The sequence below is a fragment of the Echiichthys vipera genome (genome assembly GCF_963691815.1).
Source record: "Echiichthys vipera genome assembly, chromosome: 19".
Classification (NCBI taxonomy): Eukaryota; Metazoa; Chordata; class Actinopteri; order Perciformes; family Trachinidae; genus Echiichthys; species Echiichthys vipera.
In genome coordinates, this window is record NC_139844.1 from 10012023 (window position 1) to 10025772 (window position 13750).

Below are 13750 nucleotides of genomic sequence, written 5' to 3' on the forward strand. Positions count from 1 at the left end.
AGCTCTCTTTAGTCATTAGTGTTTTGTAGTGACTACAGCTGAGATGTCTGTACTTAATAAAATGTTTTACATCCATGTTTAAAAGCAGAATGACTAAGTCTTTTGAGAAAACCAGTTAAGGAGAAATGGACAGTGTTCTCATCATTGCGTTAAATGATGTAACATACCCATCTAGCTGGACTGTATGAAGTTGCTAGATTATATCAAATGTCAAATCACTGTGATTGTGCAAGAACATTTATCAGCAATCAACACATTGACACTGCTGAACAGTTTAATACGCAACACCCAAAAGTGAACAAAAGCCACCCGTGGGAACTTCATGTAAGGGCTCAATCATTGCAGTACACTTTTTAGTCATGCCAGAAAATACAAAACAATTAGTTCTCACCAGTTCACTTTAAAGAGTGAGGTCTTTTTGTGTGCACATGCATTTAAATGGTTTTGTTCTTCCATGGTCAAAACAAACTGAAGGTTGCCCTGCTCCTGCTTTTTTGTTGTTGTGAAATATTATCAGGGTATCAACAGTCAAACAATGTGCATGTAGAAGAGGGGGAAGTGGTTTAACCTAATAACTATTTTGTTTAAAGTACAGCATTATTTCTTTAATTGTCTTTGTAGGTATGGGTCAATAATCGTTTCTATCATGGATCATGATTTAAAACACTATGTTGATCGTTATAGAATGATTCACCCAAAATAATGAATACCTCAAATTACCATAACTACTTTGACATAAAAGGTTAGTGTGTAATTTCAATGGAACTTAAACTATAATTGCAATAACCCTTTACTGAGAGTGCAGAAAGCATGTTTAGAATTTCAGTATCACACCTTGCGTACAACATATTTAAGTTGATGAATTGAGAAAACAAGTCAACAAAATAATTGAGAGGCTTGATAGTTTTTTCTTTATATTCAGTGTATGTTTAAGTGTTTTTATAGTGATCATAGAATAATTTTTCAGTTCTGCAAAATTAGATTATTAATAGTGCTTTGTTGTGTATGTGATACCAATAATTTGAAGAGACACCACCTGTTTACACTGCTTTGGTCAGTCCTAATGGTTCACATAAAACAGGAAGGGCTAGGCCAACTCTCTCACACGTTGGGCATGTTCAGTATAATACATGTTGTTTATCTATGTGTGGGTTGTATTTAACCTAGACTGTGTGCACCTGCTACTACTGCAGAGTTCCTTAATGCCTCATTGTTTTATCTAATATATACACATTTCAGTCACTTTTATTAGGACTTGACACTTGTTGATTACTCAACCATTGTGGTTGAAGATCCCTATGAACTATAACTCTATGAACTGGCCTTCACAAGCCCTGTTGCCCCTTTTGTCCTCTTTGAGGTCAGACGTTGGTCCTCACAACAGCTTTACAACATGCTATTTGGGTCCTGAACTTAACATTGTTACCTTTTTGTTTTCTTTGTATTTTGCACCATTGCACATAGTTTGTAAAGTGTTTAATTTTCTTGTCTTTGCTTCCATATTGTTGATTTTTCACATATCAGGAAACCCTGTCTTGGATTATCAGTTATTTTATGTAGTCTAAAAAGTTAGCTAAATTCTTGAATTATTTCTTTAAAATTTGCTACACTTTGGCTTCCTTCTTTTTCATTCAACCTTTATTTATACAGGTACTGTCATTGAGACACAGGGTCTCATTCTCAAGAGAGACCTGCTCCTAAATGCCCCTTGATAGGGTCAAGTGCAGAGCAAAAAAATATAAACTCTTTCCGAAGTGTAACTCAACTATGAATACCTAAACAGCAGTGACTAAATACTTGGCGTAGAGGTGTTGGCCTTTAGGTCCTCATGTCACAACGTCACTGGCCTGGACATTTTGTCTTTGTATCGGCACATGTTTGCTTCATATCCAGTTGCTTATGTTTATTTTCTTTTTCTTTGTTTTATTCTTTTGTTGACCCACAGCATACACACAACAACAAATGTTGCTTTTGTAATGTACTATTGGTTCTTTGGTGATTGAGTTACATTAGGCAAATTCATGTGAGATCTTGAGTCGAGGAAATGTATATCCCTGTGTCTCTAGGATAGAAGCCATTAGAAACTCACTGATTAATTCATAGAAAACTAACCTGCTTTGAGTAAAGAGCTGCGGCCCTACACACAGATTATATAATAGCTACTGGAGCTAACAACAACAAATGCTTGGTGTCCGAGACCTTTATCATTGACATGCATGATCTACAATATTTTTTAGTTAATCTACCTCAGTTCAAAGTTGTAGTTTCATATAAATTCGGCCAAAGTTGTATTACCTAATTTCCCCTCGAGGATAAATAAAGTTATCTATCTATCTATCTATTCATGGTGATAAAACATTAAAACAAAGCAATAAACAAGAATCTCCTTCAATGTTCTCAAGACACTTCTCAGACCCTTACAACAGCATTAAAACAATTCTTGTTTTCATTTCATTGTACTTAAATGAAACAGAATTAAGGCCAGTGCACATTAGCATCAAACTGTATACTTAATTAGAAGGTAGTGGCCTCTGTGAGGCGATAAAGTACAGAAAAAAAGGTGCCGTTGGGTACCGGTACCGAATTCCAGGTATCGGTTCAAAGGTGAATGGTAAAACTGTAGCTGTGACCTGGCATCTTACACCAGGCGACTCATGATTATAGGTTCTGTAGGAGAATAGGATATATAGGAATCCATAACATGAGAAGTAAGCATCAGCAGTATCTCTTGACAATTAAACTGTGTGTTCCATTACATATTTTTCTATGCTGTATGCTCTACGTTTGAGGGTTTAATGATTTTTGTGGCAAAGGTGTGAAATAGAAAAGAAGCCAAAATGTATACACATTGGATACAAATGTGTATAAAAGTGTGATTGTTTAAAATGTTCTGTATGTATGCATGGATACTTGTGTGTATGCCTTTCTACTCCATATTTTGACACACTAAACAATCCTTTTTTATTGTCAAAATGCTACAAAATGTCAACTATATTCAAATTAAAGAGAAAAAAACCTCCCATATGTGCTTTCCATGCCACACAATTAACATGAATTCAATAGTGATTTATTGATATTTCTTCTTTTAAATAAGACGACAAAGAATTGTGTCGGTTTATTATAAAGTGCAGTGCAGTAGAGTGTATTTTCCAAATGAATAGTCAACACTTTCTTCATGTTGAAGAGCAAGAAGCATTTATTTTAATCTAAAACAAAGATTCAGAGTGTTGTTTTCAGACGGACCATCGTAGACTCAGGCAAAAGCTTTCTCTCGGGCAAACACCTCGTCCAGCTTTTCCAGCTCTTGCAGCTCTTGCATGCCGTGTCTCCTGCGGATAAGTCTGGTGGGTGGAGAGAGGATTGAGAGAGTTCAACTTAATAATATAAGAAACAAATGCAACAAGAGAAATTGTCAAATTATAAGAGTATCAAGCACAAGTCCTTACCCATGGATGGCCTTGCCGACTGAATAAAATAGACAAGAGAAAATAAAACAAACAAAACATTATTCTTTGTAAAACTTTGCAGTATGTAATTCATCATAAGACCTTTTAAACTTTCATTAAGGGAATGGAAACACATACACGGTGTTTGTCCTACATTAAGTCTTGCTCTCGGTTAAACAAGTGTTGAAACTGTAATGGTGCCAAATGATACCTGAGTTCTGGTATTGATAAAAAAAAAAACTGTACTTTTTTGCCATATTTTATTTTAAGGAAAACAAAAAATCTTCTAAACTGCATTGTATTGATTCTCAAATCATGAAAATCATAATCTTTAACAGTTAAACCGGAGAAACTATAGACATTTTTCATTATTAATTGAACATTTCCGTTGGTAAATAAAACTATTGAGGTTCAGGTTAGCTTCTATAGTGTATGTACATGTTAGACATACAGTACAATAGTACATCTATATGATTGTACACCTGTGCATTTCTGTCATCAAATGTCAAAAATATATTCTATGGTTGGCTACCGTGAACAAGTCCGCTGAAAATGGCACCAAAAAAACCCTCAGTGGGTTCAGCCATGAGGACGACCAGGGACAACACTAAAAAGAGTGCGGTGCACTTCATCCTGAAAAACAAGAAAGATATTTGGATTGCCTATGTAGGAGCGCCTATGTGGGAACTGCCCCCACCTCAACTCACACACCCCCCCCCTCCCCCATGTCATGCATGTTACAAAAATGTAAAGTCTACATACACTTATAATTCCCCTCATAAATACAGAAAGGTGAGATACTTACTTCTTTCCACTGGCTGCAGGTGAAAGTCAAAAAGCTGAATCAAAGACGGATAATCGAGCAGTGGGAGATCTACAAGTGGTGTAAATCGTTGTGAGTTGGTGGATGCACATCTCGTTTTATAGCGATGGATACATTCCCTTAGTCATTTTGGTTTGTGTTTTGCAATATGAGTGGGCAAGACACTGCCCTCACTCCTTTCATTGCTTCAAGTTTTTAGTTAAGCTCAGTGTCAAAAAGACATCATATATTATGCTCAGTCTGGTTCATTCCTTAAAACAAGAGGTAGGACTCAGTAGTATCACTTGAAGATAATACTGTTGCATTACATACTTTTCTATTCAGTATGGACCACAGATGTAAATTAGCTGTATAGCTAACTCTGGCCTAATGGCTATGGTGTGTGTGGCCACTGTTACATAAACAAATAAACTAAACTCTACATTTGACGTTTTAAAGACTTTCTGTGGCACAGGTGTGGAATAGAAAGGAAGCCAAGTGACTCTATTCATTCATTTTTTAAAACATGTTTGGATAAAAGTGTGTGTAAAAGTGTGATTGTTAAAAATGTTCTAGCTTGGATATTTGTGTGTATGCCTTTATACTAAAGCCTGGAAATCCAGACCCACATCTATCCAGACGTTAGTGTCAAATTAGAGAGAAAACAAAAAGCTCACAATTTATTTTTTATATTTTTCTTAAATAAGACAACAGAGAAATGTGTTGGCGTATTAAAGTTTGTAGAATCCAAATTAAATCAGGCATTTATAAAATTGTAAAGCAATGTTTAGCCCAGTGAGTGAACACTAAGTGATTGTTGTTTTCAGACGGACCATCATAGACTCAGGCAAAGCTTTCTCTCGGGCAAACACCTTCTCCAGCTCTTGCAGCTCTTGCTGCATTTGCTGCTCTGTCATGCCGTGTCTCCTGCTGATAAGTCTGGTGGGTGGAGAGAGGATTGAGAGAGTTCAGCTCAATAATATAACAACAAATGCAACAAAATTAGTCCTCAAATTATGAAAGTATCAAGCACAAGTCCTTCTGTGCTCACTCATTTCATTGCTTCAAGTTTTTAATTCAACCCAGTGTCAAAAAAAACCTTAAATTATCCTAAATTTTGGGAAAACTTGTTTTCTTTTTAAGGTTATAGGTTCATTCCATAACACAAAAAGTAGGACTCAGCAATATGTATAACTTGAAGTCAGCTGACTCCATTAAGTCATTTTATATTTTAGGGGCGCAGCCAGAAATGTTAGGAGCACACAGGAATATCAATGTGCTGTTTCAAATTGAGTGTCACATTTTTATGGTGCACTTTTGAAGATACAACATATCACTGTCATGACAGTACAATATTAAAAAATATACCTTACATTCAGAATAAGGAGTGTGACAAGACGATATGCAATATTAAGTCCACACAAAAGAGATGTGACAAGATTTAAACAGTATCTTAAAATTTCACTATTTTCTTTACAGGGGGGTTGATTTCAGCAGAGAGCCCCGCAAAGGGCCACGTCTGTCAACATACGGCACTGTTCCACAGAGAACAGTTTATTACTTCGATTGACTCACACCCGAGTTTTCTCCTGCTATTTATGTGTTTTAAACATATGAACCGTAATAGTCGGAGGGGAGCAGCTTGTTCAACTTTACGGAGACATGGCTAAATCACCTCGTACCGGATGCTAACGTGGACCTGCTGGGATTTACTGCCGTGAGAGCTGACGGAGACACAAAAGGGAGCGGAAAAAGCATATATTTGCTAAGCACATATCTTAGTAAATACAGTCTCGTGTTGCCGGGACCTCGAGCTGCTAGCCTACGGCCATATTATCTGCCAAGGGAGTTCAGTCACGTGTTTACATCCCTCCCAAAGCAGACGCAGCCACTGCCTGTGACAAGATCCACTCAGTCACTGCAACGCTGCAGACACAGCACCCTGAGGCATTTATGATTATCTCTGGGGACTTTAATCATGCGACTTTGGACTCTACTTTGGCTGTTTTTCACCAGGTTGTAGACTGTCCCACCAGAAACAACAGGACAATTGATCTCCTGTATGCTAATGTAAGGGATCAGAATCAGAATCAGAATCAGGTTTATTGCCAGACAATTTTCATTGCTAGGAATTTGACTTGATTTGACAGTGCCTACATAAATATAAACATGAACACAAGTAAGACTAAACATATGGCATTGAATTATATACATGAAATATATGTGACTGTATTTGTATGACCAGTGCAGGTGGTAGTGTGCAAGTTAAAGTGTCCAGTGAAAAAAAAAAAAAAAGGGGGGGGGGGGGGGGGGTGTTAATATAACACCTGTGATTTGGGTACGTTAATATAACGTATGAGTTCCAGATGTCGTTAATATAACGAATGACAGTTAAGTGCATACAGAGCGACTCCCCTCCCCCCACTGGGGAAGTCTGGTCACAACCTGGTTCACCTACAGCCACTGTATACCCCCCTTGACAACTCGCTCCATCAGGAGAAGGTCCCTTGAGATGGAAAGTGCTCTGCGAGACTGCTACAACACCACAGTCTGGGATGTGCTGATCAACCCGCACGGTGAGGACATAGAGGGGATGACACATTGTCTGACGGAGTACCTGAACTTCTGTGCAGACGTGGTCTCCCCTGTCAAGACTGTCCGCTGTTACCCTAATAACAAGCCATACAGGGTGACAATGGAGAGGGCGAACAGGCTGAATGACTTCTTCAACAGGTTTAACCAGCCCTTGTCCCCCCCACCCCCACCCTCACTGCGGCCATCTCTCCTTCTTCCCTCTACACACCTCCCCCCAGACACCACAACACCCCCCTCCTCCACCTCCACCTCAACACAATATCGGAGTATCGGAGTCTGGTAGGGACTTTGCTCTCTGGTCCCACACTAACCACCTACAGCTCAACACCTCCAAGACGAAGGAGCTGGTAACTGATTTTGGGAGGTCCAGACCAAGACTGCGACCAGTCCTGCTAGAGGGAGCTGAGTTGGAGGCTGTGGACTCATACAAATACATCAGGTTGTGGCTGGACAATAGACTGGACTGGAGAACACACACCAGCCACCTGTACAGGAAGACACAAAGCAGGTTGTACTTCCTGAGGAGACTGCCATCCTTCAACATCTGCAGCAAACTGCTGTGGATGTTTTACCAGTCTGTGGTCACCAGTGTCCTCTTCTACACTGTGGTGTGCTGGGGGGGGGGGGCATATCCAAGAAGGACACCTCCAGACTGAACTGGTGACAGTGACAGAGAGGAGGACATTAGACAAACTGCTGGATATTATGGACAATGCCTGCACACCGTCATCAGCAACCAGAGGAGCCTGTTCCGTGGAAGGCTGCTCCTGACCAAGTGTAGGACCTACAGGCTCAAGAACTCCTTTGTCCCTCAGGCCATCACACTCTACAACTCCTCACTCGGGGGGAGGAGGAAATAAAGAGAACAGAAGGGAAGGAGTGGGAGCCACTCACTGTGCAATTAATAATCTACTCTTACATACCTCGACACTTATATTTTTTTTTTTGCAATAACTTTGACATTTTCATTATTCGTTGAACATTTCTGTTGGTAGATAAAAGTATTAAGGTTCAGGTTAGCTTATAGCTATAGCTAGCTATAGTGTATGTACATGTTAGAAATACAGTACATTAGTACATCAATATGATTGCCTGTGCATTTCTGTTATCAAAATGTCAAAAATATATTCTATGGTTGGTTACCATGAATAAGTCCGCAGAATATGGCACCAAAAAAACCCTCACTTGGTTCAGCCATGAGGACGACCAGGGCCAACACTAAAAAGAGTGCGGTGCACTTCCTCCTTAAAAACAAGAAAGATATATGTATTGCCTTTATGGGAGCCTACCTATGTTCTGTAGGTCCTATGTTCCCCAGTCTATTATTTTTTCCACAATCAATGCCGAATTCCACTGCAAATATGCTTATGTAGGCCCTAAGACTACCCCCTAACTCTGACCCTAACCGTAACCCCTAACCCGAACAAAATGCTGGATTAAATCAGCGAAGGCAGAGGCTTAAGCGACCAGGAAACAAAGGTGCCTTTTCGGGAAAAGGGGTCATAGGGATGATCCCGTCTATGTCATGCATTTTACAAAAAAAGTGAAGTAATGCATACAACAATAATTCCCAAACCAATAAAGAAAGATAAGTTACTTACTTCCTTCAACTGGCTGCAGGTGAAAAGTCAAAAAGCTGAATCAAAGACGGATAATGGAGCAGTGTGAGATCTACAAATTGTGTAAATTGGTTGTTACGTACACCTCTCTTTTTATAGCATAGGATACATTCCCTTAGTCATTGCTTGTGCTGTGTTTTGCAATACAGTAAGGTTCAAAAAAATTTCTGTGCTCACTTATTTCATTGCTTCCAGTTTTTAGTTTAACCGAGTGTCCAAAAGACATCCTAAATTATCCTGAATCAGGTGAAAACCTATTCCATAACACAAGAAGTAGGACTCAGTAGTATGTATCACTTGAAGTCAGTTGACTTTATTTTTATAAAATATGTTTGGATATAGATGTGTATAAAAGTGTAATCGATTAAAATGTTCTGTATGTATGCATGGATATTTGTGTGTACGCCTTTCTACTCCATATTTTGACACACTTTTTTTTAATAATCCCTTTTTATCGTCAAAATGCTGCGAAAAAGTCAACAAACAGAGGTGTCAAATTAGAGGTAAAACACAAAGCACACAATGTATAAACATTTTTCCTTAAATAAAACCACAGATAAATGTGTAGGTGTATTAAACATTGCAGATTTATTACAAATGGCTGACATTTTTATCCAAAATCAATTAGGGCGATAACAAATATTTTAAATCAATGTTTGGCCCAGTGAGTCAACATTTCTTCACATTGAAGAGCAAGAAGCATTTCTTTTCATCTAAAACAAAGTTTCAGAGTGTTGTTTTCAGACGGACCATCGTAGACTCAGGCAAAAGCTTTCTCTCGGGCAAACACCTTTTCCAGCTTTTCCAGCTCTTGCAGCTCTTGCTGCATTTGCTGCTCTTGCATGCCGTGTCTCCTGCGGATAAGTCTGGTGGGTGGAGAGAGGATTGAGAGAGTTCAGCTCAATAATATAACAATAAATGCAACAAGAGAAATTGTCAAATTATAAAAAGTATCAAGCACAAGTCCTTACCCATGGATGGCCTTGCCAGCTGAATAAAACAGACAGGAGAAAATAAAACAAACAAAAATTGGCAGTAAGTAATTCATCATAAGACCTTATGAACTTTCATTAAGGGAATGGACACACTCATACATGGTGTGTGTCCTACATTAAGTCTTGCTTTTGTTTAAACAAGTGTTATACTGCAGGGGAGACAAATGATACCTGAGTTCTGGTATTTTTTAATTTTTTTTAAAAACTTTTTTGCAATAACTTTCTCCAGGGAAAAACTATTTTTTTTAATTAAAAATCTTCTAAACTGCACTGTATTGACTCATAAAATACGGTCGCAAATCAGGAAAATTATGATCTATAACGGTTAAACCAGACTAAGAATCTTTTGACATTTTTCATTCATCATTGAACATTTCTGTAGGTAAATGAAACTATTGAGGTTCAGGTTAGCTTCTATAGTGTATGTACATGTTAGACATACAGTGCAAAAGAACATCTATATGATTGTACACCTGTGCATTTCTGTCATCAAAATGTGAAAATATATTGTTTGGTTGTTTACCGTGAATAAGTCCGCTTATAAGGGCACCGATAAACCCCTCACTGGGTTCAGCCATGAGGACGACCAGGGACAACACTAAAAAGAGCACGGTGCACTTCATCCTGAAAAACAAGAAAGATATATGTATTGCCTTTGTCATGTATGTTACAAAAAAGTAAAGTCACACATACACTAATAATTTTCTGCATTAATTATGGGAGATAAAGTACTTACTTCTTTCCACTGGCTGCAGGTGAAAGTCAAAAAGCTGAATCAAAGACGGATAATCGAGCAGTGGGAGATCTACAAGTGGTGTAAATCGTTGTGAGTTGGTGGATGCACATCTCGTTTTATAGCGATGGATACATTCCCTTAGTCATTTTGGTTTGTGTTTTGCAATATGAGTGGGCAAGACACTGCCCTCACTCCTTTCATTGCTTCAAGTTTTTAGTTAAGCTCAGTGTCAAAAAGACATCATATATTATGCTCAGTCTGGTTCATTCCTTAAAACAAGAGGTAGGACTCAGTAGTATCACTTGAAGGTAATACTGTTGCATTACATACTTTTCTATTCAGTATGGACCACAGATGTAAATAAGCTGTATAGCTAACTCTGGCCTAATGGCTATGGTGTGTGTGGCCACTGTTACATAAACAAATAAACTAAACTCTACATTTGACGTTTTAAAGACTTTCTGTGGCACAGGTGTGGAATAGAAAGGAAGCCAAGTGACTCTTTTCTGTGACTCAGTTAGAAAAATGTACTCAACAGCTCATATTGTATGAACTTTCTAGAACAAGACAGCATTTTCCCGATCATTGTCAAATATCCTTATTATTGTCACTCTGATTCAATGTTTCAGAGAGGAGAAACAGAAAAAGAACAACAAGCAGAGAGATTATAGCTTCTTTTGGATTATAGTATTGATGATCACCTTAAAATGATGATTAATACTTAAATATTCAGTCAAGCCACTTCAATGATCTTCCTTTTTTTTCTTGAAGAAGATTTCTTATGATTATCTCGACATACTTGTCTGTAAAGTGAATAATTCTAACAATAATCATGGCCAACAACCTGCGAGTGGGCCCCAGTTTTTGGTGTGTTTGGTGTTCCTATCCTGGACCTCGGGTTTTATATATTTTATTTATACATTGTAAGATTATATTACTCCTTTCCCAGGGAAAACATATCACCATAATTGACATTTGATTTTAAACCGGTAATTAAAAATTGTAAATATTCTTTCATATGCATTACATAAAATTCATGTCAAAAGTTTTATAGTGCAAATCTAAAGTTGTACTGTGTCGAGTGGCAATAAGGGAAGTCTGTCACGTTTGGTTTGTTGTTTTAGTGGTTTGAAGCATGAGAGCATTGTTTTTAGCTGTGGTGCAGAACTTTCTATAGTTTAGTTTTGTAACTTGTGTTTTTGCTGGAGCCTCTTGAGTGTTTCGAGTGAAAATCCGCTATTCAATATTTATTTATTTCCCCCAAACATATTTTTTTACATAGAAATCAAAAGATGGATGTCTGCAGAGACATTGCAAGGTACCATAGACATTGTTTATTTTTAGCCTACTTACTGTATGTATCTTTTGGCTTGATTCTCCTAAAGCCATTGTTTCTGTCATGTCATCTTAGAAATCAACCAGAAGAGAAATAGCACTTGGGGTGTTTGGTCTAGCCTGGATCATATTTTAATCCTTGGACCAGCACCGGGATTGTCGGAATACTACTTATCTCATGACTGTACGATAGATGTAAAAAAAGTAATGACTCTTTTAATCCTCTCAAATATAAGGCCTGAGCCAGGACATCTAATATTTTATGTATTTTTTCTCTGAGGTGCTGGGTGCTTGCATACATTTGAGAGTGTGGCGTATTTGATCTAAGTACGGCAATGACAATGCAAAGTTGTTGCTGTATCAGTGTTACCAGCTTGATTATTATCTTACCACTTCCCCATGGTCTGTTTCCTCTTGTCTCGTCACTTAGAGGAACCAAACGCGTGAAAGACAGACAGTAAAATAGTGAAATAGTTGTCACTGAGTTCTGTCTCGCCTTTTTCACTTAATGTATGCCACCCTAGAGCATACCCATGGTTTAAGCGATATGATGTCTTGAATTTCACATGGAAGTCTCTTGTTAATCAAACGGGTGCAAAAACTGATATTTTATTTCAGTACCTCACTTTATAACATCAGATCAGGCTCATCTTTTTCATCTTGTTTGCAAACTCTATCAAATATACCTGAAATTATTTTCCTGCACTGCAAAAAAAGAGAAAAGAATAAAGAGCACTAAACCACCCCAAAGAATCATGCCCTTGTTTTGTTGGTTGTTTTCTTTGTCCTTTTGGATAAAAGTCACACTGTATTTCAGTAAAAAATAAAAAATAAATACTGTAACGATATAATATGCAGTGTGCAGTGTTGATAACTTTGATAACTTTCTTTGATGAAGTTATGATCAGTATTTATCATGTCAACTCCATCTTCTTAAAACAATGTCTCTTCTGTAATGTCAACCCATTAGCAGCACTTGAATAACTATTTAAAAAGTATCAGACATGGCTGCTGTTCACTTAGGTTGAAGCCTTGATGAAAATCAATCAGCAGGCCCTAATTGAGCATCAGTGAAAGGTAAAACCTCTCTGCCGACCACATTTGCAGCATCTGAATTACCAAATACAGCATATTGATTTTGTTTAATGGAGACATTTTCAAGTAAAAACTCTACATGAACACACAGGGATGAAATCATGTGTGTGAAAGACATGAAATGTAGCTGTGCGTCCATCCAACCCTGACTACTGGGGATTTTTTAACAAGTGATGGCTCTCTCAACTGGCTCCATTCGTGTGACAGTAGAGATATGAAGATGTCTGGGGGTCTTTGTGTGATGTGGATTGCCAAGAAAACCAGCGTCTCTGGATGATCCTGACAAACCAACAGACAATAAGGAGCACGAGCTGAGGGTTTGTGTCTGATCCTGGTGTAAATCCCTTTCTGCTGTCTCAGAGAACTCAGTCAAGTCTTACTGTAGCGCTAAAGTCTCAGAAGGATGCAAATTCAAAGCATCAGCTAAAATAGACTCACTCAACCATCTTCAGTTCTCCGTGCTTTGTTTCATTCCTTCCTGCTTTGATACTTCTGTCTGCCTCTTTTCTATGATACCAATATTTCTCTACTATGGGTGGGTTTTGCTGTCTGAGGTGTAGTTTCACCAGCTTTTTGCTGGGATGACTCTTGAACAAGCCATCCCCAACTGTACTTCACTATGTAGCTAGAGAAATTGAGGAAGAGGCCAAGCTGGCACATCAATCACAGTTGTAGTTTTTGCAACTAAGAGCCTTGTCAATGTGGGTAATAACTTTTCAACGTACTGTATTCTCATCAACAGGTTGTATCTTACAGAATATGACATTCTATTTAATGCTGTAAACTGGCAACCAGAGCTGGACCACGGTAGTAACGTTTTAGAAACAAAAGATAATGCTTAGAGGTTAAGGCATCAAAACTAATCGGTTAAGATTAGAACTTCTCTGGCATGAGGTGTCGTGGGTCATTTTCTATTTAGCCTTTTTACAGAGGAAGCAAACATCAAATCCACAACTTGGCACATCGTAAAAAGATATTCTGCAATAGATGTCACACATATTTATATTTTAAGCTTTAGTTAAACTGAGCAGAGGAGAAGGAACCAGAAGTAGTACTTTTTAAGGAGCTGTAAAACCAGGAATCTGATGGTCTTTGAGATATTTGCTTGTTTTTCTTCCAGCATTGCT

General features: G+C 38.1%; 2 protein-coding genes and 1 long non-coding RNA gene across 4 annotated transcripts in view; 1 reads left to right on the plus strand and 2 right to left on the minus strand.

Annotated features, from left to right (window-relative positions):
- Window positions 1-13750, plus strand: part of LOC310961502 (exostosin-1) — a gene marked incomplete at both ends in the record, with an annotated part of 215086 nt that overhangs the window by 109659 nt on the left and 91677 nt on the right. The window lies entirely within an intron of this gene.
- Window positions 3175-4342, minus strand: LOC310961966. Its single transcript, XR_014593646.1, has 4 exons — window positions 4252-4342; window positions 3979-4079; window positions 3447-3465; window positions 3175-3341 (listed from the first exon to the last, which is right to left on the minus strand). It is a non-coding gene; the product is annotated as an uncharacterized lncRNA (long non-coding RNA).
- Window positions 9028-10283, minus strand: LOC310962251 (pleurocidin-like peptide WF3). Its single transcript, XM_083934642.1, has 4 exons — window positions 10194-10283; window positions 9981-10081; window positions 9434-9452; window positions 9028-9328 (listed from the first exon to the last, which is right to left on the minus strand). The coding sequence occupies exons 2-4, from the start codon at window positions 10078-10080 to the stop codon at window positions 9223-9225; spliced, it is 225 nt and encodes a 74-aa protein (XP_083790768.1). The 5' UTR covers window position 10081; window positions 10194-10283; the 3' UTR covers window positions 9028-9222.

Coding starts and splice junctions, on each gene's coding strand:
- LOC310962251 (XM_083934642.1), bottom strand. CDS start 10,080: ATGAAGTGCACCGTGCTCTTTTTAGTGTTGTCCCTGGTCGTCCTCATG.